General features: G+C 37.7%; 2 protein-coding genes, 1 long non-coding RNA gene and 1 pseudogene across 5 annotated transcripts; 2 read left to right on the top strand and 2 right to left on the bottom strand.

Moving 5' to 3' along the window:
* The first annotated feature begins 9874 nt into the window (after window positions 1–9874).
* Window positions 9875–10454, top strand: LOC147507616 (uncharacterized). Its single transcript, XR_015216208.1, has 3 exons — window positions 9875–9913; window positions 9973–10232; window positions 10321–10454. It is a non-coding gene; the product is annotated as an uncharacterized LOC147507616 (long non-coding RNA).
* Window positions 10455–16660: 6206 nt separating this feature from the next.
* On the top strand, window positions 16661–18654 carry LOC147507615 (uncharacterized). 2 transcript variants are annotated; one of them, XM_086600337.1, is made up of 4 exons: window positions 16661–16757; window positions 16832–16868; window positions 18032–18151; window positions 18365–18654. In XM_086600337.1, exons 3-4 carry the CDS (start codon window positions 18079–18081, stop codon window positions 18463–18465), a joined length of 174 nt encoding a protein of 57 aa, XP_086456463.1. In that variant the 5' UTR covers window positions 16661–16757; window positions 16832–16868; window positions 18032–18078; the 3' UTR covers window positions 18466–18654. The 2 variants fall into 2 exon arrangements, with proteins under 2 accessions (XP_086456463.1, XP_086456461.1); XM_086600335.1 differs by having other exon boundaries at window positions 16735–16868.
* Window positions 18655–19437: 783 nt separating this feature from the next.
* On the bottom strand, window positions 19438–21738 carry LOC147507614 (2-methoxy-6-polyprenyl-1,4-benzoquinol methylase, mitochondrial pseudogene; annotated as a pseudogene). Its single transcript, XR_015217718.1, has 2 exons — window positions 21595–21738; window positions 19438–20593 (listed from the first exon to the last, which is right to left on the bottom strand). The product of XR_015217718.1 is annotated as a 2-methoxy-6-polyprenyl-1,4-benzoquinol methylase, mitochondrial pseudogene (transcript).
* Window positions 21739–22110: 372 nt separating this feature from the next.
* On the bottom strand, window positions 22111–24933 carry LOC147507613 (cytochrome c oxidase subunit 5b-1, mitochondrial-like). The gene is made up of 6 exons (XM_086600334.1): window positions 24463–24933; window positions 24289–24380; window positions 24139–24189; window positions 22862–22928; window positions 22649–22728; window positions 22111–22525 (listed from the first exon to the last, which is right to left on the bottom strand). Exons 1-6 carry the CDS (start codon window positions 24647–24649, stop codon window positions 22457–22459), a joined length of 546 nt encoding a protein of 181 aa, XP_086456460.1. The 5' UTR covers window positions 24650–24933; the 3' UTR covers window positions 22111–22456.
* Window positions 24934–27295: the final 2362 nt, after the last annotated feature.

The raw sequence follows: 27295 nt of genomic DNA, 5'->3' as shown, positions 1-27295 counted from the left end.
CTAGCCGGTCCTTAAATTTTCAGCCTAACTCCTATCCCGATCAATTCAGGTTGGGTTAGGTTGGTCAAACTTCTAGGATTTTTTTTAAAATTAAGAGGCAAAAAACACCGAAATTGAAATATTCTAATGAAATCAAAGAGATTTGATTGTTTGAAAGAGAACCTAACCTTGTTGATTACATTATTCTCTCTAAAATAGAGATTCTCAACCTTATTTTTTTAAGAGATCACAGTGGGTTGTGGCAGAATGGGAACAAGTGGATTTGTGGCGCAAAGAATCGGTTGGGCACTCAATCTTAAAGCAAGCTCTCTGTGTCGATTCCCCGCATTTATTAAGGGGGTGTAGAACAAGAGTGTGTGATTTGTTAGTTGATGATAAGTGGGTTATTCCTGATGTTATGAAGCAACTAATGGACAATGTCAACCTTAGCATTGAGGTTGTTCACAAGTGTGACCCCCACTTTGAGGATTTCATTGTTTGGTGTCCAGACTCAAGAGGTAAGTTCTCGTGAAATTAGCGTATGACAAAATCAAAAAAAAAAAAAAAAAAAACTAGTCACTGAATGGAGCAAGTTTCTATGGAATCAGTATATCCACCCTCACTATGCAGCTTTGGCATGGAAAATACCAAGACGAGGTGTGCACATAGATGTGCGTGTTCAGAAAGTTGGTGTGCATTTAGCATCACGTTGTTGTCTCTGTAAAGATCATATTGAGTCCTTTACCCATTTGTTCTGGACGTGCACCTTCTCTCAAAAGCTTTGGAAGTGGATTGCGTTATCTTTTAACTGCTCCACCCCTCTCCTAGACTTCAGTTCAGCAATGAATTTAGCTAAACTATGGAGTAGTAGAATACAACACTTATGGAACTCAACCATCATTGCAGGAATGGTAAGCATTTGGAAACATAGGAACTAACAAAGTTTATTTTGACAATAAAGTGGGTAACTTGTGGGAATGTAAGTTACACGTCAAAATACAAGTAAAGATGTCGACCAGACTCTCCAAAGCACATATATAGCTGGAACACCGAGGGTGATAGTGTTATTCTAAGATTATGGGATGTCAATCCAAGACCAAGGAGAGCACCAAGCATCAAGCAATGTTGTTGGATACCTCCTGACAACAATATCATTAAGCTTAATACCGATGGTTCAACTATGGGTAACCCAGGTCCATCAAGCATTGGTATAACATTTAGAAACTGCTTGGGTGAATTCCTTCTCACTATGTGGCGGAATATTGGAGTGGGCACAAACTTCGAGTCGAGTGTCTAGCAATTATTGTGGGGTCGAAACTGCATTACACAAATGTTGGAAACAACTATGGGTAGAGTCCAATAATGAAGCGGCTTTCAAGGCTTTTGAGAATGACCAGATCCCTTGGAAGCTTGTATCGAGATGGTTGAGCTGCAAACTTGAAGTTCAATCCATCAAACTCACCTCAATTTGGCGAGAGGCCAATATCACTGCAGATGCACCTGCACGAGTTAGTGGTGGTTTGCAAAACCAAGAGAAATTCATTTACCTAGGAAGACCAAGTTGGATTCACAAGTGGGAAGCTCCTTACCAAGTCTTCTACATGTTTAAATGAATTATAACTAGATTTAGGTCCGATTTGGCTAGAATATTGTGTATGGCGCCTATTGCCTACACTAATCATTTTGTACTATTTCCCTTTCTTTTAATACAATTTAAACTTACCTAAGCAAAAAACCTTATTTTTTTATAAGAATAGAATGATTGAAAGATATACGCATTATATATGCACACGGGATCGGGTTTTCGGTTCTTTTACATTCTAACCTCGAGCCTAACCTTAACACCGAGTTGGGTTTTTATTTTAAAACCCAAACCCGCACCACGATCGACATGTTAGCCTGTGACCAACAAAAGTCGGATTTTAGTCCATCGGGCTTAAGCTAACCCAACCCAAGTTCCACCCCTTTATGAAACACTAGTTCTTCTTCTTCCTCTTTGATTTGTTTTTGATGTTATAACTTTTTGAAGTATCGGGTTCTAAACCGACACCCGACATTAATCGACAAAAGAAAACCGACCTAAGTGGGGTAGAGGATAGGTTTCGGTAGACTTTTTCTTATTTTTACCCGAATCCGAGACCGAACCAAAATTTTCGGTTAGGTTTTCAGATTACTCAAACCCAACAAAAACCTAAATTTTCAGTTACGAGTAATCCGACCCGACCCAACCCAAATGAACACTCCTAGCTACTAGGATAACTTTTTAAGCTCCTTAATTAACTGCAAACAAAGTTATAAATACGTAATTTGGTGCATCTAATAGGTAATCCAAAACAAGGCCCAATATTTCCATATCGTGCGAAATATCAAACTTCTCAAAAACCGATATATATTGGTACACATTGATATATCGGAGATATTTCTCTTTTTGGTAAATCACTCAAAATATCAGTTTATATCGGTAAATGTCAAAAATATCATCGATATATAACAATATATATAAAAAATATCGGTCAAACAAATCGGTCAAATAGTCAAAAGATTTATATCGGATATGCCGAATATATCGTCGATATTAAGATATATATTGAAATTGCGATATATATCGGTTTAAATACTGTTTAATATTCAGACTCGAAATATTCATATCGGGTACCCTGATTTCTTAGATATATCACCAATATATCAATATATTGGCCGATATTTTCAGCCCTGATCCAAAAGGACTGATGAGCTTAATCCCGAGCTCAATCCAAAAGGACACATTCTCTAAGGCAATGAGTGGCGTAGCCATGTGTGAAGTTATTTTGTAAAACATATCTTAGGCAAATATCGCTGAATTTTTGCAAAGAAATTAGTGTAAAATGATAAATTTGATGCGTTTATTTATTTCACTAAATTTAACCATAATGATCACTCAAGTGACCTCGCCCACAGGTTAAATTCTAGTCTCTATCTATTATCTTGGGGCACCCTCCTAATAAAAGAGTCCTTCAATACCACAATAACTGCCTACATAAGTAAAAAAACGAAAAGATTTTAGAATAATAAAACTTTTATTAAAACTAGCTAATCTGCCTGTCCTGTGGCCAGGCTTACTATTATAGAGATGTCATAAGTTCTTACAATGAAATAAAAGAATACAAATATAAATCAGCATGGATAACCTGGCCATATAGTGTCCAAAAACATTAAGCCATTTTGGCTTCATATAGCCACTTTTATCACTGTCATCGACCATGATCAATACGAATGAGCTCTTATCGATCAAACACCCCAACCCCATTGCTCCTATCCCCGACCAACAACTACCGGGGATGCATTACGATGAAGCAACGCTCCTCAGTAGAAAATTTCTGTTTCTCACGGGTCGAGAGCCAAGGCCAGAGTGAAGCGCCGACTTCGCCACTACTCCAGATGATTTAGCGCCCCAGCTCATGGCTTTAACTACCATGGCTTTAATGGCTTTAGAGTACCAAGGCCAGTCTTTTTATGGCCTCACTACAAGAATCAGCGATTTTGGTTTTGGTATAAAAACAAAATCAGTTTTTGAAAACCTAACTTTTCCAAAACCAAGAAAGAGAGTGATTACAAGAGAACAATTCTTTGTGAGTTGAAAGTGTTCATTCTTTGTGAGTGAATTGAGAGAGACTTGTAAATCGCCATCTCGACATCTAGTAAAGCTTGGAACTCGCAAGCTGTGGAAGTAGGCAAATTGTCGAACCACGATATATCTCGCCTTTGTGGTTTGTTCTTCTTTACATTGATTGTTTTATTTCATATGCTTGTTATTTGATATCGAGAAGTGTTGGGATATTGCCCGAGGGTGTTGAAGTCTTGTCTATCGAGAAAGATCAATCTTTGTGTAGGATTGATCCGCTTTGGTGTGGGTAACGCTTGTTTCCGCAGCTAATTATTCACAACAATTGGTATCGGAGCATAGGTATACCACCTAGGATTTTGAGTTTAGTACTAAAAATTTGTGTAGACAAGGTGTTCGATTAAATTCGAGGTGAAACCGTTTCTTTTGGGTTATTGTGTGTAACTTGAAAGATGGCTCCCCAAGATGTCAAACGCAAGGTTTGAAGTAGAGAAGTTTAATGGGAAGAATAACTTTGGGATTTGGCAAGTCCAAGTAAAGGACATCCTCATCCAACAAGGTTTGCACAAGGCTTTGAAGGGGATTAAATCTAAGGCGGCGAGTATGAGTAATGATGATTGGGAAGAGTTCGATCTTCAGGCTTGTTCATCAATCCGGTTATGTCTTGCTAATGAGGTCATGTATAGTGTGATGGGAGAAAATACCGCTGCCGGTATTTGGCTCAAACTAGAGTCTATGTATATGACCAAGAGCATGACGAACAAGATGTACCTTAAGAAGCGTCTTTATCGGTACATGATGGTCGATGGTTCAACGATGCAAGAGCACGTGAGTGAGTTCCGCACGACGCCTAGCGGATTATTTGAATGTTGGTATGAAGATGGATGATGAGGATCAAGCGGCATGTTTAATATTCTCCTTGCCGTAAAAAGCTATGAGCATCTAATGACTACATTCATGAACGGAGAAGTCGCCGATCTTGACGAAGTTCAGAGTGCTCTTCTTTCTTATGAAGTTAATGAAGAAGACACGCGGTAGAGAATAGCATTGATGCAAGTCGTGGGCTAGTGGCAAGAGGAAATTCGTCTCAACGTAATTATTCAAGTAATGATAATTCTAGGTCCAAGTCAAAGAAGCCTTTTAAAACATGTAAAACATGCTACAATTGCAATGAAAAGGACATTACGCAAGTAATTGTCCCCACCAAGAAAGAGAACAAGAGAGATGGTCGAAGAAAGGTAAGGCAAAATTTGAGGCAAATTATGCTTCGTGCTCAAGAGGATTTAGTTCAGTCTTTGTGTGTCCACACAAGACTATATGACCGAGAGGTGGATTCTTGATTCCTCGATGTTCCTATCATATGTGCCCGAATAGAAAGTGGTTTACTTCTTATGAGAGCATTGATGGTGGTTCTGTTTTAATGGGTAATGACGCGTTTTGTAAGACGGTAGGAATTGAACTATACGGGTCAAGATGTATGATGGTGTAGTGAGGACTCTAACCGATGTGAGACATGTTCCCCGAAGCTAAAGAAAAGTCTTATTTCTCTTGGTACCTTGATTCCAAAGGCCACAAGTTTGTGGGCTAAGGTGGAGTCCTAAATATTGTTAATGGCTCTTTAATTGTTATGAAGGGTCAAAAATATGGAACCTTGTATACTCGATTGGTAGTACGGTGATAGGCGATGTAGCAAAGGGTGCATGTAGTAATGATTCCGAAAGTGCACTAAGATGTGGCATACGCGTTTAGGGCATATGAGTGAAAAGGGTTTGTCCGAAGTTGGCAAGCGAGGGTTCTTGAAGAACTTGAAGAAGCCAAGTATGGGGTTCGCGGAGCATTATGCGCCTACGGGAAGCAAAGCAGAGTCAAGTTCCAAGTCAAGCAAGCACACGACAACAAGCATCCTTGATTATGTGCATACGGATGTTTGGGGACCCTCCAGGGTGGCTTCCAAGGGAGGTAACCGCTATTATGTCTCATTCATTGATGATCATACTCGCTATGTGTGGGTGTATATGATGAAATCGAAAGATGAAGTGTTTGAGACATTTAAGAAGTGGAAGGCAAGGGTTGAGAATCGCACAGATAAGAAGGTAAAGACATTACGGTCCGACAATGGTACCGAAGTATACCTATGGACCTTTCCAAGAGTTCCGTAGGCGAACAGTGGAATTGCCGCATTAATCGATAAAAAAAGCACGCCACGCCAGAATGGAATGGCGAGAGGATGAATAGAACTTTGCTTGAAAGAGCAAGATGTTTATTGTCTAATGCCGCCTAGGCAAAGAGTATTGGGCGGATGCGTGTCCATGGCGTGTACCCCGCATAATAGGTCACCGCAGCATCCAGCTATAGATTGCGGGACACCTTATGAGGTGTGGTCGTAACCCACCGATTATAGTATCTTGAAAGTGTTTGATCGACACTTACTACCATGTGAGGGATGCAAAGCAAGCTAGATCCTGTGAGCTAAGAAGGCCATATTCTTAGGCTTCGCAAATGGGGTAAAGGGATACAGATTGTGGTGTCTAGAAGCCCACAAGTTCCCCGGGTCGCAGAGATGTTACTTTTGATGAGACTTCCGTGGTTATCTTCAAGTAGTTCTAAGTAGTCAAGCGTAATGGTGAGCCCATAAAGTTCAAAACCGAGCTTGAGTTGTCCGATGCGATGCAGATGACCGGTTAGATCATGATGAGGTACCACATCATGGAACCACACAAAGAACAGAAAGAAGAGCAAGAGCATCCGCGAACTTGTAGTGGGTGACCCTAGCCACACGAGACAAGTTAAAGAAGTGCACAAGTATGGGCACGGTAAGCCGTGAAACACTATGGTCGTGGATTTAGTGGCATATGCACCGAATATCGAAGATGATGAGCCGATAGCTTCAAGGAAGCCGTTAGAGATGCTCATTACGAGATTGGTTGGTAGCTATGCAAGCAAAGATGGAATCTCTTGATAAAAATCACACATGGGACCTAGTTTTATTGCCAAAGGGCAAAAGGACTATCGGCAAGAAATGGGTGTTCGAAGAAGAAAGGGTCCTTCCCGAACCGACAAGATCGGGTACAAGGCAAGAGTGGTAGCAAAGGGTTTTTCACGTAAGGAAGGAGTTGACTACAATGAGGTATTTTCCCGGTGGTCAAACATACGCCCATTCGTGTGTTATTAAGTTTAGTTGCTCACTTCAACCGGGAGTTAGAGCAACTTGATGTGAAAACCGCTTTGCATGGGGACTTGGAAGAAGAGATCTATATGAGACAACCCGGGCGGGTTTGTCGCTCTTGAAAAGAAGATTATGTATGCAAATTGAATCGGTCAATCGTATCGGTTAAAGCAATCGCCTGCAATGGTACAAGCGCTTTGACACATTCATGATGCAACATGAGTACAATCCCGGCAAGTATGATCACGTGGTCTACTTTAGAAGGCTTCGTGGTAATGACTTCATCTATCTCCCCGCTTTATGTGGATGACATGCTTATTGCTTCCAAAAGCATGGTGGAGATAGACAAGTTGAAATCTCAACTTAGCTCGAAGTTTGAGATGAAAGACTTAGGTGGAGCCAAGAAGATAATCGGGCATGGAGATTGACGAGATAGGAAGAAGCGACGGATAGTTGTATCTCGGAAGAAATACATTCAGAAAAGTAATTTCTCGATTTGGTATGGAGAATGCAAAGTCGGTTTCTACCCTTTAGTCAAGCATTTTAGGCTTTCAGCCTAAGTTCTCTCCTAGTTCGGGAGGAGGAACAAAGCATATGGCTAATGTTCCTTATGCAAGTGCCGCGGGTAGTTTGATGTATGCTATGGTGTGTACACCGGACATTTCACAGCGCGCTAGTGTTGTGGAGCGTGTATATGGCAAATCCCGGGAAGCAAAGATTGGGGCAAAGATGAAATGGGTACTAAGGTACTTGAAGGGTACTTTGGATGTGGGATTAGCTTATGGTGGAGGCACTTGTTATGTCACCGGTTTGTGGATTCGATTATGCAGTGATCTAGATAGACGACGATCGACTCATCGGGTTATGTGTTTATGATGCATGGTGCACCGGTTAGTTGGAGGTCTATGCTACAGCTACAGCTTGCTCTATCTACTACCGAGGCGTAGTATATGGCGTGGCGGAGGCAAAGAAAGAGGCACTATGGCTTCGAGGTCTTCTAGATGATTTGGGTATTGAAAGCGTAATGTTGTTGCGTGTATTGTGATAGTCGAGTGATATTCATTTGGCGAAGAACCAAGTTCATCATGGTCGGACCAAGCATATTGATGTCCGATATCACTTTATACCGGATGATGTCGCTGAGGATGGTGATGTAGCACTTGAGAAAGTAGACACCCATGACAACCCCGGCCGATATATGTCGACGAAAGTTGTCACCGGAGTTAAGTTCCAACACCGCTTTGACTTGCTCCAAATCCTACATGTTTGAAAGAGCCCCGTGTGGGCATCGCCTTCTTCGCGATTGATCGCGAAGTCTTCCTTGCCGGAGGTGTTCCTTTACCGGATGTGATCTTGTTGGATGTGTTCGGGCTTGGTTTTATGTGTTAAAACCTCACCGAGGTGGAGAATGTAGAGAAAATTTCGCTTTCACGGTTAGAAGCGCCGCCAGCGCCAGAGCTGGCGCGACTTCGCCACTACTCCAGTTGATTTAGCGCCCGCCAAAAGAAAAGCGCGCAGCCATGGTTTTTAATACAGTATACCGCCAGAGTAGAAGCCCGCCCAGTCTTTTTATGGCCTTCGCTACAAGAATCGCGATTTTGGTTTTTGGTATAAAAACAAAATCAGTTTTTGAAAAACCTAACTTTTCCAAAACCAAGAAAGAGAGTGATTACAAGAGAACAATTCTTTGTGAGTTGAAAGTGTTCATTCTTTGTGAGTGAATTGAGAGAGACTTGTAATCGCCATCTCGACATCTAGTAAAGCTTGGAACTCGCAATGTGGAAGTAGGCAAATTGCCGAACCACGATATATCTCGCCTTGTGGTTTGTTCTTCTTTACATTGATTGTTTTATTTCATATGCTTGTTATTTGATATTGAGAAGTGTTGGGATATTGCCCGGAGGGTGTTGAAGTCTTGTCTATTGAGAAAGATCAATCTTTGTGTAGGATTGATCCGCTTTGGTGTGGGTAACGTTGTTTCCGCAGCTTAATTATTCACAACAGTTCCTATCTTGAAAACTCAATGCGAAGTGTTCTTGGTATGGAGCATTAATAGCATTCCTATGTTGAAGCGGCAAATCTAGTGTGAGTGTGCTTCACCGCAGCAAGATCTTGTTCCAACATCTGCGCGACAAACCAAACCAGAAACTAGTTCAGATACGAAAATTATGCCAATACCGAGCACCAAAAGCTCTTGCAATCTGAATTCTTACCTCGTGCAAAGAACACCGCTACGAAGTTACCCAAGCAAAGACGCTCGCAATTTTTAAGTGATGTTATAAGTATGTTCAGTTTGCCATCTGTCAACATACCTTCTATGACTACCTACAACACTTCCCTTTCTTTGGTTTGGAGAATTGTGTCTTCTGTAAGGATGTGAACTTCCATCTATCAGCTTACGGGTAAATCCTACTTCACAAATCCCTCTTTCATGTCAGATTCGTAGTGGTCCACTGGCCCGTAAGTAGATGCTCGACCACGTGTTCTCGCTCCTAAATTAGTGCATTTATTTGATGGTAATATGTCCATTTTAGTGGGAGATTCCGTGGCATTCATATCTTCATTTTAAGCTTTACTATTCTTGTCCGTGTCATCGCCAAAGACTCGTGCGGGATTATCTTTAAGTGCACCATTAAGAAACTTCGGCAAATTCATAATCATCACTATTCATAGTTACCACAACAGTCCTATGTTCATGTGGAGCTTCACTAATAGCGCTAGGTGGTTCGGCAGAGGTAAATTCCAAGCCATTCATACGCTCAGAAGCATCTTGATCACCACTACTGTCCAAGTCATTGGGCACTAAGTAAGTGATTTGGAAACCCATACAATGTTTATGAGAAAACATCAAATTATTCATTGCATGACTTATTTTCTTACGTACATACTTTCTAATTTTATCTAGAATTTGATGATTCAATTAGAAGTGATAGTGTACATATACACTTACTGTTTTGGAAGCCTTAAGCGATGTTCCTTAGTATTACTTTCCTCTGCTATTCCATACTGGCAATTCAGACCAACGGAAGTGAAAAAGTGACTTCTGAATAGCACATCCAATTTATCAAGGCTCATTGCACTCGAGTATCAAGGAACCGATCCGATTCAACGACAATGGAAACAGTTTGAATGAAGATCCACTTGTGTTCAATCCATGGAGATGGAAGGTTGATCATTGAACTCGATACATTTTTCTTTTTCTCCTTTTTTCTTCGCTAGATGGAAGGTTGATCATTGAACTCGATACATTTTTCTTTTTCTCCTTTTTTCTTCGCTGTGCAATATCACAATTACATTGCTGCTAAAAGATATTTGCAGTTACATTTACTTTTTTACTCTTATTGTATACTGGGTTCTCATTTTGCATACAATCATATGTTTTATGCAGGGAATGGAAGTGAATGGTGGTGCTTCTAAACATTTCATGGGTTTTGGAGGCGGTCTGAGATTCTGTGTTGGAACATACTTTACCAAGGTTCAAATCCTGTAAGCTGTCAACTTTGTGATCGTCCTGGTCACACGGCTCCATTTTGTTATTTTAGATCGATTTGAAGGTTGTTTTTTTTTGCGACAGTGATCCTCCAACTGTCACGTTTACTGCTCCATCAAATGATCCTAATTGGTACTTTGCCTCCACTGCCACTTTTCAAATGATTGCTGACATGACCCAACTCTTCATTGTATTCTGTCATCTGATGCTTACTGAGTACAGGTATGAAACAAACATATAACATTATAACAGTGTCAGATGGGACAATCTGTGAAGTAAATCCTTCAAATCTAACAGCTTAAGTAGAAAAGTAAGCAGTGAAGATTTTTACATAATTTGAAATGAAATATATTTTCATTCATGTTGAACCTACCGGAAAGACTTGTTGCAATCAAGGTTGAGCCATGGTATCTGCCACATTGCAAAAAAATATAAAAACAGAAGTTACTAATATCATCTCACATGGTAAAGTTGATGTACATCCAAGAAAATAATCAAGAACATATGATTTCATTAGTGCTATAAATTTCTTCTTCTAAGGTCTTCCAAGTGCATCGTTATAATACCAAACCAACTTGACTCTGCGATCAGATGAATCAAGCAAAAATATACATAAATCGAATTGAAAATCCAATTACTTAATTGGTCCAGGGGAAGAACTCTTGACTACATGTGACAACAATCAGTGTCCACTTGAGGCTGATATAGTCACGTCTTTCAGCTCGAGGCTGATATAGTCACGTCTTTCAGCTCGACGTATTTTCGTTTAAGTTTTACAATTAAGTGAGTAGATCACAGCATTTCGACATTGTTTGACATGTTTAGAGATGTTAGACTGACCTAATTTTTCGTGGGGAGGAACTCTTATATGAGGATATCATCAATTATTATTTCGATAACATCTCTATTTTGTCAAAATTGAAAACTAATCTCCAAAGGAACTCGCTAACATTGATGATTTGTATAATAGTACTAAAAATTCTCCGCTCTATATTCACAGCAATCTCAAGGATAATCAAAATGGGGATTAACAAAATGATTAATATCAAGTTTCTTTTGATGATTAATATCAAGTTTCTTTTGATGATTGACAATCTGGTACTGAGTAGAAGATCGAGATTGAGCGATCAAGAGATTCGAGAACGATGGATTTTGTTCTTCACTTTGTTGAAAGCTTAGAGAAGGTTTATGAGATTGAGAAAGAGAAGACATTGTGGGTAATTAAAAGGAAGATGGTTTTGTTTCTGTCAAGAATACGAATGAGAAGAACAAGAATGCGCGTTACGAAGGGTTGGGTTTTCTTTTTTTTATATTTCATAATTACTAAAATAGCCCGGCCAAATAGAAATAACTGGCGTAGAATTGAAATAACGGACGTAGTTTTATTTTATTTTTTTTCAACACACATGAAAAGACAATTTTAACTTATATTAAATTAGAGAAGACACCAAATTCAGGGTTAGTTTGGTAAGAAGGAGAGTAATTATTTTCTAAATAAGGACTTTTTTAAAAAAATATGCTGACGTGGCTCACTGTGAGCATATTGGGAGAAACTGATACTAATATAGGTAGGATTTACTTTTTAAGTATGTTGAAGTATGTTTTCTTCTCTAACATCCATTATATACACAAATACTCGATATATATAATAGATGATAGATTGTGATAATCCATTTTATGACATCAATCAATATATCATCTCTCTCTATATTAAAGCAGAGTACATCTTATGTGGACAATCTCTTTTCTAGGTGGCGCATTCTTCAGACATAGGTATGCCACGTGGACACTCTTAATTAATTATAGAAAGTTTCCTAATACAACATGAACTCTTAATCTTAAGAAGTTTCTTAGTACAACACAACTCTAATAAGTCAATTTTAAGAAAATTTAATAAGACTCCAATAAAAAAAAAATATTACTAAATCAACTCCAAAACTTATGCTAATAATTATCAGACATTGAATTCCTCACAAAAATTTAAGGGATGGAAATTTAAAATGATTCCGGCCATATGGTCGCTCCCACAAGGGGTATTTTTCTAGCTCTCTTAAAATTCCACGTCATCAACTTCAATTAAAATAGGAAATCCTCTCTTATTGAAAAGAGAAATTCTAGTACTTCTAATTAAAACGAGAATTATTTTCCTATATTATAATGAAATTCCTCCACTATTGAAAAAGAAAAATCTAATGCTTCTAATTAAAACGGGAATCAACATTCTCCTATTAAAAATGGGAATTACACTTCTAGATTAAAATGGGATCCCTCCTCCAATTAAAAAATGGGTTTTTAAGCCTTTATTAAAACAATTTGTTAGGAAATTAAAACGGGTTAGCGACAAAAACAGAAATTACGATTTGTTAGAAAATTTCTATATGTATGATTATGATTGTTGAACAAGTTTTTAAAAGAGCTGGTGCGTATGCACGAGTCTACTTTTTAGTAATCTATTATGAATCCCATAATTGATTTTATACTTTAAAAAATTGTTTGGTAAAAAAATCTAGAAACCATTATCTCATTCTCAAAATGAGATAATTCATTAAACGTACCTAAACAAAAATAAGTAGTTTAAAGAATGAGAAACAAAATTTATGGAGTTTTTCAAGTTAATTAGACTAAACCCCCAAAATATGTACCAGTTTAGATTAAACCCCCTATTGTTTAAATCATTAGACTTAAATACCCATTCTGATTGATGTTTAACTTAATTCCAGAACTATCCCTATTATTTTTTTTTCCTCGATTACTCTCCTACTCTATTTTTGCTAACATTACCACTATATTTATACAAAATTATAACTTGAGTACCAAGAATTTGAAACAATACCTACTTGGTAAATTGTTCAAACTATATTGTAACCCCTTTGAGCTATCTTGGAATAGAAGATTTTAATTTTTAATCAAAACTCACTCAATCCAATTTGTTTTGGACTAATAATCAGATAAATTGAGTCTTAAGAGGTTGAAATTGAGTATCATTGGGTTTACTTAAGATTTGGTACGTTATTGTTGTTGGGATTATGGGATTTGGGTTGTGATGGATTGTATTGTGAAATCAAGTTGGGATTGGGCCATTAGGGAGGACGAGTGATCGGGGAAGATGGAAATGTCAAATATAATAAGGATAATTTTGGAATTAAGTGAAATAACAACCATAATGGGTATTAAAGTCTAATGATTTACAAATAAAGGGTTTAATCTAAATGGGTACATACTTTGGGGGATTTAGTCTAATTAACCCAGTTTTTCTCTATAAACAAGTTACTATATTTTAATATTTTTTGGCTTTTGGCAATTTCTGTTTCTATTTTTGGTTTAGTCATAAAATCAAAAATTAATTTGTACTTGATTGTTTGATATCATTTATTTCATAAAGGATTATCTCAAAAATATTTACGTTATAATTGATTTTAAAAACATAATTCTTTATACTAATAATAGTTGCCAAACAGCCCCTAAAGTCTACAAAGTACAAAAGGTTGAAATAAAATTGGATTAGAAAACCAGGGACACAAACTCGATCTCAAAATTCTCTCTTGGAATTCTACACTGGCCAAGCTCACTCTCTCTTTGGTTCGAAAAGCTAAAAAGTCGTCCTATCCAAACAACTAGTAACAAGTGACTTCCTAACTTTTTGGTCGCGCTCTATTGGCTTTTTTTTTTTCGGTAACTATTGCTTTCGTTGATTGCTTTGGAATATAATTATTGTGTAATCACAGTCAGCACAAATTATTCCAGCAAAAAGTCGGCACTAATTATAGTTGCGCCATATTCGTACTTTGTGATTCCATAATTGTTGTTATTTACGCACTTCTTCCTTGTTAGTTTGTGTCTTTGTGAGAGAAAGTTTGATTACTTTGTCTTATGGAGAAAAGTCCTTTCTTCTTGCCTTCGCGTGGTGGTTCTAGCAAGGAAAATTGGGAGAGTACACTGCATAAACTGTTTTCCTTGCAACATGCTACTTTTCTACTTACTAAATACTGATATTGTGAATTGCTGACAAGGTAAACTGCTGACATGTCCAAAAGGTGATGAAGATGATAAACAACATTTTCGGATATGGTTACTCCATCCCACCCTATTACAAATTCCTGGATACGCCCTCGTCTGTTGGTTGAGTCGAGATCAAAGGACATATATGTTTGACACATAATTTCACTCACGTCCCTAACCACACAATAGCTTAGATCCAGCGACTAAACACACTAACACCTGGCAAGCAGAAAGCTTTTGTTTGGGGACTTCACCTTTTTCTTTCTATTGAGATTTTGATTATTCGATTCTACATTTCTCCCATTCTCCTTTTGCAATAAACTCATAATCAAAATTGCAATATATTTCATTGATTACTCCTTTTTTTTCTCTAACCAGATTAAAGTTTACATAGTTTCTTTGAAAAAATTGGTTTCAATCTCGACTTTAATGTAAGTTTCAACAATAGCCAACTTAATGATGATGTTCAATCGTTAAATGGAAAATTATAATGTAACACAAGGTGTTACACTCACTATATAACACAACCCAATAAAGGAACCCTATGTGGATAACAACTTTATGCAGGGTGATAGACTCAAGTAGCACTCAACCCTATGTGGATAACAACTTTATGCAGGGTGATAGACTCAAGTAGCACTCAACCCTCGCAACAATGAATAGAATAATCTCTATTCGTATTATAACTCAAAATTCATACAAGTCATTTTCTCAAAACCCAACCTAGCCTTTATATAGACAACGTAAACAAAACAAACATGTGAAATAACAATTACTGGGCTATTGCTATGAGGTGTGTACAAGGCCCAAACACCGCTGACAGAACTCAGCATAGAACTCTGACAGAGCAGAGCACACATAACTCCTCGATGAACTCAAGTCAGATTACAACTTAAGAAACTTATCGGATTTTTTATCTAAAAACTTTAAACAACATTTAAAAAATCTATTTTGATTTATGATTAGTTTGTAAATTTTTTGTTGCAATTTTTTTGGGATGTTTTTTATTCCTAGATAAATCCTTTCAGAGAATATGATTAAGTCTTTATTAGTGAAAGAGATGGTAGCGGCGTTGGTTGCCGGAAGTACAAACACAAAAAAGATGGTGGCGGCGCTGGTTGCCGGAATTGCAAACAAAGAAGAGGATGGGCGGTCAACCGGTGGTGGAGGGCGCCAATTTCTTGAATTTATTTTGTCTATTTTCTCTATCAGTAACCGGTTATTCTAGTTATTAAGGTGCATGCCTTGTTGACGCGTCAAATTTATATTGGTCCGTGTTATATGAAAGTGTAGCACGTTGTGTTACCACTCTAGTTAAATTTAATTGATTATTGGAAAAAAAATATTGTTAATTTTGATTGAATGATACTGGTCGGGACTACAATGTCAAATTATATACTTCATCTTTAATTGTTTTAGTTGTTTTTTAAGTGCCCTAAGGATAATATGGTTGAACCAGAGAACTTTTGATGTGCCTTATAAATTGTTTTTATCCAGGATTATTGTGACGAAAAACTAAGCCCAATAGTTTTTGGCGGGGATCCCTAAGGTCGGGTGCAATGGCATCCCATTCCTTTAAAACTGGAGGGAGTGGCGGTGGTCATTGCCCCCCATCTCTATTTTACTCCATATATATGTAGAGTGAAATGGAGGAATAGAGAGTGCATTCCACGCCACTTGAAGTGGAGTGGTTTGTAAAACTCAAACCACCACTTCAAGTGGCGCAATAATCAATATGCAATTTCAAACCGCCATTTGAAGTGAAGTGGTTTTCAGAAAGTGTCCCCCACCGATAATATGGTAATTATGAGAATGGTGAATTACTACACTACCCCTACTACTTCTATTTTATTACGGATGTATCCTATTAAATTTGAGGAAGAACAAAAATTTCGGGTTAAAGGGCACAAGGGCAGTTTCGTCTTTTACAAAATGTGAGTTTTCATTCATACCGGTTGAAGTGGCGCCGAATGGTTTTTTTTTTTTTTTTTTTTTTTTTTTTTGCCAGAACTTGAACGTAGGATGGTTCAAACCGACCAAACCTACTCTCTATCCTCATACCACTGTCTTTATTGAGGAATAGGGATAAAGGGTGGCTAACCATTAGACTCAAATTCTTAAGTTTTCCTACCGTTGTACAGTATTAGAGAAAGGCTTATACGAAAATAGTCGAACTTCTTCATCTATTTCCAACATTTCAAACTTGCATAATCCTCAGGGATTTTTGAGTCGTATCAAATTCTTGCAGTAAATTTTGTATGACCTTGCTACTCTTCCCTACGAATGTAAGTTGTTCTTCGTAATCAACGGGTCGCCCATGATAGTAATGTGGCCCAGCCCATGGTTAGCAAGGCCCAATACGAAAGGTTACCCAAGTCACATGAGATAATAAGACAAAACAGTGTAGAACAGTTGCATTTGTTCAACTCCAAGAGAGTTGGTTGTTAGCAACCCTCCTCCCCGTATATATATTCTTCTTCTGTTTGTTTTCTGCTCTGCACACCATTTTAACTTAACTTGTTGTAAGAAATACTGAAACAGGAGCACTTTTTTTTTTTTGGGTGTTTGATCACTCACTTGTTTCATTTCGTTTCAGGGAAGTTATTTGCCGAGGAAAAGGGAACTCTGTCAAGGTATGTACATTTCTTCTTAGTCCACTAATAGTGTGAGCTAAATTTTGTATTTGGTCCTGCTAAATTGCGATTTTGCATAAGAGCGCTTATGTTAATCTCAAATTCTCAATGTGTGGAACTGTGGTACCATTTTTGAAGTAAAGGAACTAGAGGGGTCTATTAGGGTGGCTATGCGCATGTGCCTCTAAGTTTGATCCTAATACTCAGTTAGTAATTCAAGAATGGACTAGAAGCCATATTGTTTTTGCACTTGGCATTTCTGGACTTCGCACTAAGTTTACTTCCTGAGACTTGAGAGTATTAAAAATGAGATCAAGGAGTTGGAGAAGTAGCAACAATGCTGAGAAATTGTTAGCAACTGTGTATTCTTTAACGGCCCGTTTTAGGTATTTTCCTAGATCTCATCTAACTTTTCTTAATGAGAGAACGGTGGGGTGGGGGTGGGCGGATATCGGCTCGGCTGCCCTTTGGACCTTTTTTTTTTTTTGCTGGGTAATTCACAAAGAGGGGTGGAACACGAGGACTTCCCAGGAGTTCACCCATCCTAGTACTACTTTGCCCAAGCATCAACTGATCGTTCGATAGAAGATAGGATCCAAAAAGAATGAAGCTTCATAAAGCCGCTCATGAATGCACCCAAAATCGATAATGATAGACATTGCCTTTTTTTTGCCAAAAATTACCCTTCACAATATACTGGTTTCCTTCTACGTCCTCTTTTGAAGCTTACCTTTCTTACATTCTTATTTCCATTCACGTTCCCTCCAAACGTTTTTACCCTTCTCAAATTATTGGATTAATCAATTATAGTGTTTAGACACACACACCTCGTGATTGTCTGTCACACATCATTTCATATGACGCCGTGTGCGTGTAAAGTACTGTAAACTGAGATGAGAATTCTCTGTCGTGCTTACAATTATTTTACTTGTGAAATTTTAAGTTAACATTGAATTGTTTTCTTGTGGGTGTTGTTTTTCAATTTCATATTCCTCAATCAAATCTGCAACCTTTTCTGTTAATTACCAAATAAATACGTGGGTAAATTACCAAAAGGTGGTTTCAATCCTTCACCCAACCCAAGTATTTCAATTTGAAACCCTGTTTTTGGGCATGGAAGTAATAAAGCCAGGTGAAAAGTAATATCTTCCAAAATATTGTAGGTCACTTCATATTTCATTTTGACGCTGTTGCATTTCGGCAATCAAAGATGGGAAGAGGTGTTATTGGAGAGAAATGGTCTGGTAGGTTTTTGTGGCTCTGTGCCCTTGGGAGTGCTGTAGGTATGCCTTCTTATTTCACTTTGAACTGGTATTACAGTACACATTTCCATATCAATATACTCTTCTACGAATTTTTCTATTCTTTCTCCTTACCCTTTTTTTCAAATCCCTTGATGTAAGAAAGTGAAATACCTTTCTAAAGTTGTAGATCCATGGAGATTGACTTCTTTGCTAACTAATATATCTTTATTTATTTATTTGTAACTTCTGTAGGGTTGTGGATGGTTGGAGTAGAAAGGCAAGCGCAAAACAGAGAGCGAATGCTGAGGGCGGCCATGGAGGCAGGTGCAGACGGGAGCGGTGAGGAAGTTTAGGAAGTTTTTGTTGGTCTTAAAAGGATTGTTTTGGTGCCAATTGAATAAGCAAATGTTCTAAGTTGTTCACTTCATTTTGTTACTCCTGCATGTTTTGCAGCTATGGATATGCTTGATATATCAGTTAAACGTTGTCTTGTCTGTTTTGCTTGGTACTACAGCTAAGGACTTTTAAATTATGTGTTAAAATCAAGGTATTCTGGGAAATGGGAAATACTTTCAGAAAGGTATCTAATTAACAAATCCTACCATAAATCGATGGGGTTGGTCAAGGGAAACTGGGGAAGTACACTCTATAGCCACCAATTATACTGAAGCTAAGTAAAATTTAATCGTAATTGTGTATAATCTTTGCATGAAGTAAGAAGTAGTATTCTTGACACTTTACATTGCAAAATTTTGTATTGGACAAGTTTTCGTTTGGACAAGTTTTCGTGGAGGTTTAGATTTTAGAATCCCTTCGACCGTGTAACGTTAGAGTATACAACTACAAAAGAATTACAGCGAAATAAATTCTCCGACACTTTTGCAAACTTTTGCTCAACCATAAATCAAGAGAAACAAGCCTCCAACTGCAGTAAAGGGGGTGAAACAAATATTTGGTGTTCTTCATCTAATCTCTTTTTGTAACTGCTGCTTCTCGATTATTTTGCCGCTTGTACTTTAGTTGAGTAAGTTATGTTCATCTCAGTTCCCTTCTACATTTCACTTACCTTAATCATCTTACAAAAACTCCAAGGGAAATTTTCTCCAACGACAAAATACTCTAATGCCCCAATGCCCTCTCTGCTTACAAGCTTTGCCTCTGACATGAAAATTATCCACGGTAAGAGATTACAGCGTCCGAGGCATTCCTCATGCAATTACACTTATTTTCTGGGAGATTTCTGATAATGGCAATATACGTGCAAATGAAAGTCATTTAACAATATGAGACGCAAGCTACTTACAAAATTGGGCAACAACAAAAAAAAAACAATGAAGATGTTGTTATCGTATCATTATTCTCAATCCCAAAAGATACTATAAAATAGCCACCAGAAATTACACACCTAGTGCTGCAAAGGAATACAAAACTTGGCAGTACAAATGAAATCTAATCGAACTCAAGAATCAAGATATTAACTTGATGTACTGCAGAATTCATAGTAAACGTGAACAGATGAAATCCCTTACTGCCACAACGTGCACCGCCTAAAGCTTCAGACCAGAATGAATGGCAACCACACCACCCACCATATTTTCATATTGAACTTTCTGAAACCCTGCATCTGCAATCAGAGCTGCAAACTTGTGCTGGGGAGGAAATCGACGTATACTCTCCACTAGATACTGGTAAGAATCGCGATCCCCAGCAACCAACTCACCAACTGCTGGAATGACTGAAAATGAGTAATAATCATATAATTCTTTAAAGACAGGTATATCTACATGACTGAGTTCAAGACATAAGAATCTGCCACTCGCTTTAATACTCTATAGGCTTCTGCAAGGGCTTTTTCAATGTGTGTCACATTTCTGATACCAAAGGCAATGGTATAACCATCCATCGAACTATTATCAAAGCTCAAGGCTTCTGCATCTCCCTCCACCCATACGAGCGAGTGGCTTTCTCCAAGTCCTCTTTCTATAGCACGTTTTTTGCCAACATTCAACATATTTGGGTTAATGTCACATACATATATTTGAGTTTCATCATTCAAGTTATCTGCAGGATCATATTTTACAGCTCTACGACTGATGCTATTGATGTCATCCAAAATTCGGAAAGCAACATCCCCCGTCCCACCAGCCACGTCAAGATGTTTCATTCCAGGAAAAGGATGCAATTCAGAAACTAACCTATCCTTCCATAATCTATGCAATCCACCGCTCATCAAATCATTCATTAGGTCGTAGCTTGAAGCAACACTACTGAAGACATTACCAACCAATCTGCTTTTGTCTTCTTCTGGTACATCTTTGAATCCAAAGCTTGTGGCATGAGAATGAACAAGACAAGTTCTCGTTAACACGGCTGGGAGCTTACTCCTCAAATTCCTTACGCTTGTCATAAATGCCATGGCCTCCTTCCACTTCTTGTATCTGGTACCAGCGTTTGCTCTAACCGGAAATGAGTCTTCCAACCCTACATTTCAAAGAGAATAGAAATTTTGAGTAAGTACAAATCTATTTTTGTATATCAATTGGCTTCACTTGTCCATATTCTCATTTACACCAACTGATCGAAAAAATAGTAAAAAATACACAGCATGGTAGCACAAACAATAGTCTGAAAAGCAATTAAGTAATTCTGTTAGAATAATCACTACAAGTCCTACAGAATACTAAAACCTTCATAGCAACAGATCTCGTGAGAGTCATAGATAGATTTGCGGTGAGTGGTTGGGACAAGTGTAAAACATATCAGGAGTATTCTGCATGCAAAAGTACTTCTAAAAAATTTCCTTGAAAGATGCTTAGTGTTCCTCAAATATAAAGATGACCCACTAACATAACAACCATACCCAACTATTTTTTAACCAAAACATATGCTCTGAACAAGATCAACATTAGAGCATTACTAAGACTCTCCGCAACCAATCACACCATTGATCATTTATAGAATCAATTACATTTTATTTCTGAGCCAATATGAAGCAAATAGATCCAGAGCATTAAGCTAAGCACCTGGTATATTATTTTTGTCACACTCACACTCACTCAACTCGTAATACATCAATCAGAAACCAAGTGCAGCAATCGAGAATAACGAAATATAAGTAGAAGGAACTCGAGAATAAAGAAACAACAAGTTTTCTCCCAAATTACCCATAAAGCACAATGAAATTCGTGCCAAGAGCTAAAAAAAAAACTTAATGTACAATAATAGTTAAAGCATATGATTATCAAATTAAAACTCTCGGAGTATCAAATCTAATTGCGATTGTAATTGTAACTGGCACGCCACAAAAAAACCCTATGATTGTTATTGAAAATCTAAATGAGTCAAGTATAAAATCACCATCCTCTAACAAACAAAAACAGGCATTAGATATGAGGGTTCGTTCTTTGGAGTTTACACTTATAATGAAAACTGAAGTAGTTAGATTAAACAAAGTAATAGAACGAGAAGAAAAACTAACTTACCGGATTCGAATAGTCGAAAGATGGGATGGGTACTCTTCGGAGAGATGGACAAGGGAAGGAAGAGAGAGAGAGAGAGAGAGAGAGAGAGAGATTGGGCCAAAACCGTGGGCGGAGCGAATTCTATGCTTTAATGACGATCAAAATTATCTATACTTTGTTTTGGCTGCTCGAAAGGTTAAATACGTGAAGGGTTAGTAAGATAGACGCATCAAAGGCAATTTAGTGAGTTCCCAAATCCCATACTCAAAAACATATCTCAAAAACCACCCCCCACATTCAGCTAGTTGAGTAACATTTAGAACTGCCATTCAATTCAAATTGTTCATGCGCTTCAGAGTTGAGAGTCAGCATCTTGAGCTAAATTTGAGGATCACCACTGATGTCCTTGATTTGGGTGCGAATCTAAAGTTCTTACTTAATATCCAATCTCAGTAGTTTGAGCACTAACCTTATTCAGATATAGCAAAATGAATGCAAAATAAATCAATCATGTTATTAACAGAAAAAGACAAGCGGTGTCAGCCTTTCAGGCCTCCAAATCCATCTGTCCGTGGACTTTATCATTGAAATTTAAAACCCTTGTTCTGATTCTTTCCAACCCCAAAACATTCAATGTTCCTTAAAGAATAAAACTGTAGCCACCAATTATTTGATGATTCACTAAAGAAGGCTAAGAGAATCCATAGGTCCAATGGCTTGTGACCAGGCCATGAAAATAGAATTTTCATCGGACAAAATAACCGCAAAACCCAACAGAAAGCAAACAAAAACATTGTTGTTTTGAACTACAACCTATAGAACTACAACCTATAGCAGACAAAGTCTCAGATGACCAAAATAATTTCTGTTGAGAAGAGCCAGTTCAGTGATGATGATCGTCATCGTCATCGTCATGTCCATCTGGAGGTCCTCCTGGTCCAACCACTTCAAGCTGTAAAACAACAATAGTTTGTCAATAAAGTTCAAGCCAATCCTGTAAGCAACTGCATGAATTCCAATATTAGAAGGCCAATTTTTAGTACTCATGGAGACTTCAAGAGTAATGACGATTTACCGTGAAATACTGATCACAGACTGGGCATGCATGTGGCTTCCCTTTCTCGAGCCAGAACCAAACCACATCATGCTCATCCTCTGCAAATGTAAGACGTGTTTCCAGTACCATGGTTAGCACCTTGTACTCAGCAGTGTGTTAAACTAAAATTGACAGCAGCCAAAGAAAAACTGGGAAGTGTATAAAGAATTAACCAAAACCACTAGGACTTACCGCCTTCATCACCGGGACAACCAACTATTCTTTTATCGTAGTAGGACTTTATGACTGCAGGCTCTTCCTACAAACAGAATTTATGGAAAACCATGCATATCAGAAGTACTGTGAGAGAACTGCTTCACAAGAACATGTAGTTACACGTCATTTGGTAGCAGACATCTATGTCCACACTAGGAGCATGGAGTGCGAATGGGTATGGGTTCAAGATACCAATTTAAAATCATAAATTGAGCCTCTTTACATGCCGCAACGCAAATTAATGTGGTCCTTAATATTTGACCCTTGTCTCTTGCCATCTCGATGGACTTGTACATGGCCCCAAATCAATAGTCAATAGGCCGACCCTCATGTTGCCATGGGCTTATACAGGTTTGAGGCCAGATGCATTAACATCTGTGAGCCAAGATATATTTTCGATAAAGTACATTTTTCTCATCAATCCAAACAAGTCTAACATTTGACATTGACAATTTCGTGAAGAAAAAAAAATCTATGGGCGTCAATATGTTAAAATGAGGTTTTGCACATGGAATCCTACTAAAACTTTGTTAAATAATAGAAACCTTTGAGTTTTTATCCTAGATCTCTATACAATGCAACCAACAAAAACACAATATATCCCAAATACCCATAACTGATACGCAAATAGTCAACTTGCTAACTCTTTAGGAAAAACAAGCCTTTCTTCTTTTCTTTTTATTTCATTCTTTTACATGGGTGGTGGGAGGGGGAACCAGGCAAACAAGCACGTATAGGATGATAGGAAGACTTGATCATACCCGAATAAGAAAACTAGTCAGTCTGTTATCAAAGAGGCTCAAAGTAAAACATAAAGACCACATTACAAAAGCTACACAGCAATGAAAATCTCTAACGAGACAATGTAAGATCACCCGCAATTAAAAACTTCAATCCCACCTAAAACTAACATCATACTTATGTTGTAGCAAGGATATAAACGATTATTTGTTCAATTACCTTAAGAGTACATGGTAATGACCTGAATTCATTACCTTGAAAATCCTGAGGGCATTTGTTTAGAAATTATATATTGTTCGTTTCTTTAGGGCATTATCCAAAATCTTATCTAATTCACTCCTCACTAAAACTCCTATTTGTGCATTTCATCGGTAATCTACTAACTTTAGGATTATCTGAAAACGACAGAAAAATCAAAACCACGTTTTAATTTCTCTCCAAACCAAATTCTACAATCAATTCACACAAGACACATTTCATAACCATTTCAAATCCAAATAAAAACCACTGACCTTAGTACCAAAAGGACCAACTGGATGATTTATATCCAAAAGGTCTCGTCCCTAAAATCAATCAAAACACACAAAATGTTAACCTCTCGGCATTTATAAAAAAAAAATAATAACATACAACCCAAAAAACAATCAAAACATAGAATTCACCTCGAGTTCAGCTTCGAGCTCTTCTCGCTCATGTCCAGTCGCAATAGGCATTACATCTTCAACCTTCTTCTTCCCTTCCGACAAACCAGTATCTACCACAACAACAAAACCCACATCAATCACTCACATTTTTCAATCCAAATAATAATGACGAAAAAAAAAAAAAAAACTTACCGGAATCAGAGCTGAATTGGCGAGAGAAGGCATAAGAAGAAGTTGTTAGGAAAGGTGAATAAAGTGGTGATGAAGAAGCTTGGTGGTTCAAGATATGGTGCTTTGCGATTGAAACAGATCGATTGAAATGTTTCAGATCTGATCGAGTTCGGGTTTGGACTTGATTTGAAATAAACCTTCTCCACATTTTATTTTATTTTTAATTATTTTGATGAAATGAGGACCTTCTTGTCTGTAGCCTTCACTGATAAATGATTTTATTTCTAGGGAATTTTTTTTTTTCTCTGTGTTTTGTTGTGTGAAGGTAATGATATACTGGACTCGGAGTATCTGAGGGTTTTGTACAAGTGGACGTGTGTATAGGGTTGGAACGCGACCCTTTTATGGGTTACTGGCTCCATTGATTACGTAGGGCATCTCCAATGGAGGGTGTAAAATTACAACTCTACATAGGCTCTACCTAGGTGTTATTAGGATTTTACAATTCCAATTGTAATTTATTGTATAACCCATAAATATTCACTCTCTATTGTTTCCAATGGAGAAGTGTAAAAAAGTTCAATTTTAAACTCGGATGACACTTAAAGTGACGTCTCTCTTTAATTAAAAAGGGGCGTCACTTCAAGTGTCGTCCAAGTTAAAAAAAATTCAAATTATGACTTTAGAAATAAATAGGGACGACACTCCAAGTGACGTTCGAACATTTTTTTTGTTCAGACGTGTTTTCAAGTGTAGCCCGGGCTATTTATCAACTGATAGCGAGATGGGAAATTCCCCACCCCCTCTATCAACTAATAGTCTATTACTTACGGTTTATATAACACCCCGTCTTTTATTTTATTTTTCCTAATAATAATAAAGATAATAATAATAATAATAATAATAATAATAATAATAATGTAATAGATAAATAGATATAGGATATCCAGTAGTTACGGATAAAAGCCCGTAAATAACTAGATAAGAGTTATCCTTATTTTTTAGAAGTTTTTAAAAACTAGAAAATAGAGTTTCTCACGTAGAGTTTTTAGGGAAAAACAAAACGAGAGTTTTAGAAAAAAAAAAAAAAACTGAGAGTTTTACTGAGAGAAAAAAAAAGGGGGGTTTGAACAAGAAAGATCGTCCAGCCAGGCCGTTTAGACGACGCGTTGGGCTTTCGGGTTTCTCTCTTAGGAAGCCGCTCGGTTTTAAAACGCTGAGTAGTCATATTTTTTTTCTATTTCACCTCACCTTGAGTTTTACAGCTTTATGGTACGAAGAAAAACTTAGTTTTCCACTTAGTATTTTTTGTTCTCAGATATTCTTCCGTTGTTGTTTTCTCGTGAATTGATAAACATGTTAATCATATTGATTTGCGAGACTATGAAATGGTATTGGTAAAGTTTTGTGTGTCAAGCAATGGCTACAGATGCCCAACAAACAAATCGCCTAGGATTTCGTTTGAACTCTTTTTATTGTGGTATTGAATTTGTATGGTAGTTGTTTTGGGTTGTATGCGAATTGATTGTCGCCAGGGATTGAGTGTAGATTCGGGGAGAGGTCATGAAGTGCCGTGGAAAGCTCCAAACAGCGACCATTAATGGCGCACACCCATCCTCCAAGAAACTATTCGAACTGTTTTGTTGTTGTGTGGTGTATGCTGTTGAATTATCAAACTGTGATTGGGATGGGTGCTGTTAATAGGTGCTATTAAAGCTTAGGAAAAGCTTGGAAATGGCATTAATGGCGGCGGGAATTCTGTCTCAGATCTAGTTTTGGGCGAGATGTTAAATTCAAGAGTTGAGGTTTTGGCGTTTATTAAAGTGGTTTGGTTTTTCAAAAGAAGTTAAACCGATATGAGGGAGAAGGGAGATGGTGGTGGCCGGAAATTTGGCTGCTGGTGGTGGAGGAGAAGAGTGAAGAAGATGAACAATAAAGTCTGATTTGGGATTGGGCCCGAAAATCGTGGGTTGGGCTTAGGCTTTAACTTTTTGATTTTTATTTTTTTGACTTAAGTTAGACTATGGGCCCTAGTGCTTTGGGCTTTTGGGTTTTTGGAGTTTAGGCATGGTTGACCAAGGTTGGCTGTTGACCAGAGTTGACTTTGACTTTGACCAATTGACCCGAAAATTTGACTTTTTCTTAAAATTATGATTCAGTCTATTAGGGTAAGTCTAGGACTTTTAGCATGTTTGACTTAGGCTAGGACCTTTATAAATATACTTGTGTACGTGTATTTACTGCTTTGTGATTTTTCAGTCTTTTACGATACACAACGTTATGACACTTATACATTCATGAAATTAATAACGCGTAAACCAAAAAATAATTGAATCAAGATTTTTCCTTCGTTCTCTAAATAAGTTATGCAATAAAGTTCAATAATGCATAAACAAAACTTACCGCACCCTTTTAGAACTCTCCACGCCTCAAGTTTTGGAATTGAGTTTTATGACTAATGATGTCATATGTTAGGTGGGCATTTATTGAATGTGCTATAAATGGCCCGTTAGTGTTATATAAGGGTATTCATTGAATGTGCCATGAATGACCCGGTATTCATCAATGTGCCATGAATGACCGTGATTGTAAATGGATCGCCTCTAAAGAGGAACTAAGGTATTCGCCATGGGTTAGTTGATTCCTTGAGTGTACGGGAATGTAGGATTGGGTATTCCTTGAATGTGGCAGAATGACCCGGGCATTCATCAATGTGCCATGAATGGCCCGTTAGTGATATGATAGGTATTTCTTGAATGTATGGAATGACCTAAGGTATTCATTGAATGTGCCATGAATGACCCGAAGTTTTGTGCCCAAAGAGGCCGGAAATATGTGTATGAAAGCCCGTAGA

This window comes from Coptis chinensis, chromosome 3 (assembly GCF_015680905.1).
Source record: "Coptis chinensis isolate HL-2020 chromosome 3, ASM1568090v1, whole genome shotgun sequence".
Lineage (NCBI taxonomy): Eukaryota > Viridiplantae > Streptophyta > Magnoliopsida > Ranunculales > Ranunculaceae > Coptis > Coptis chinensis.
Note: the sequence above shows the minus strand (reverse complement) of the source record. Positions and strands in the feature narration are given on the sequence as shown.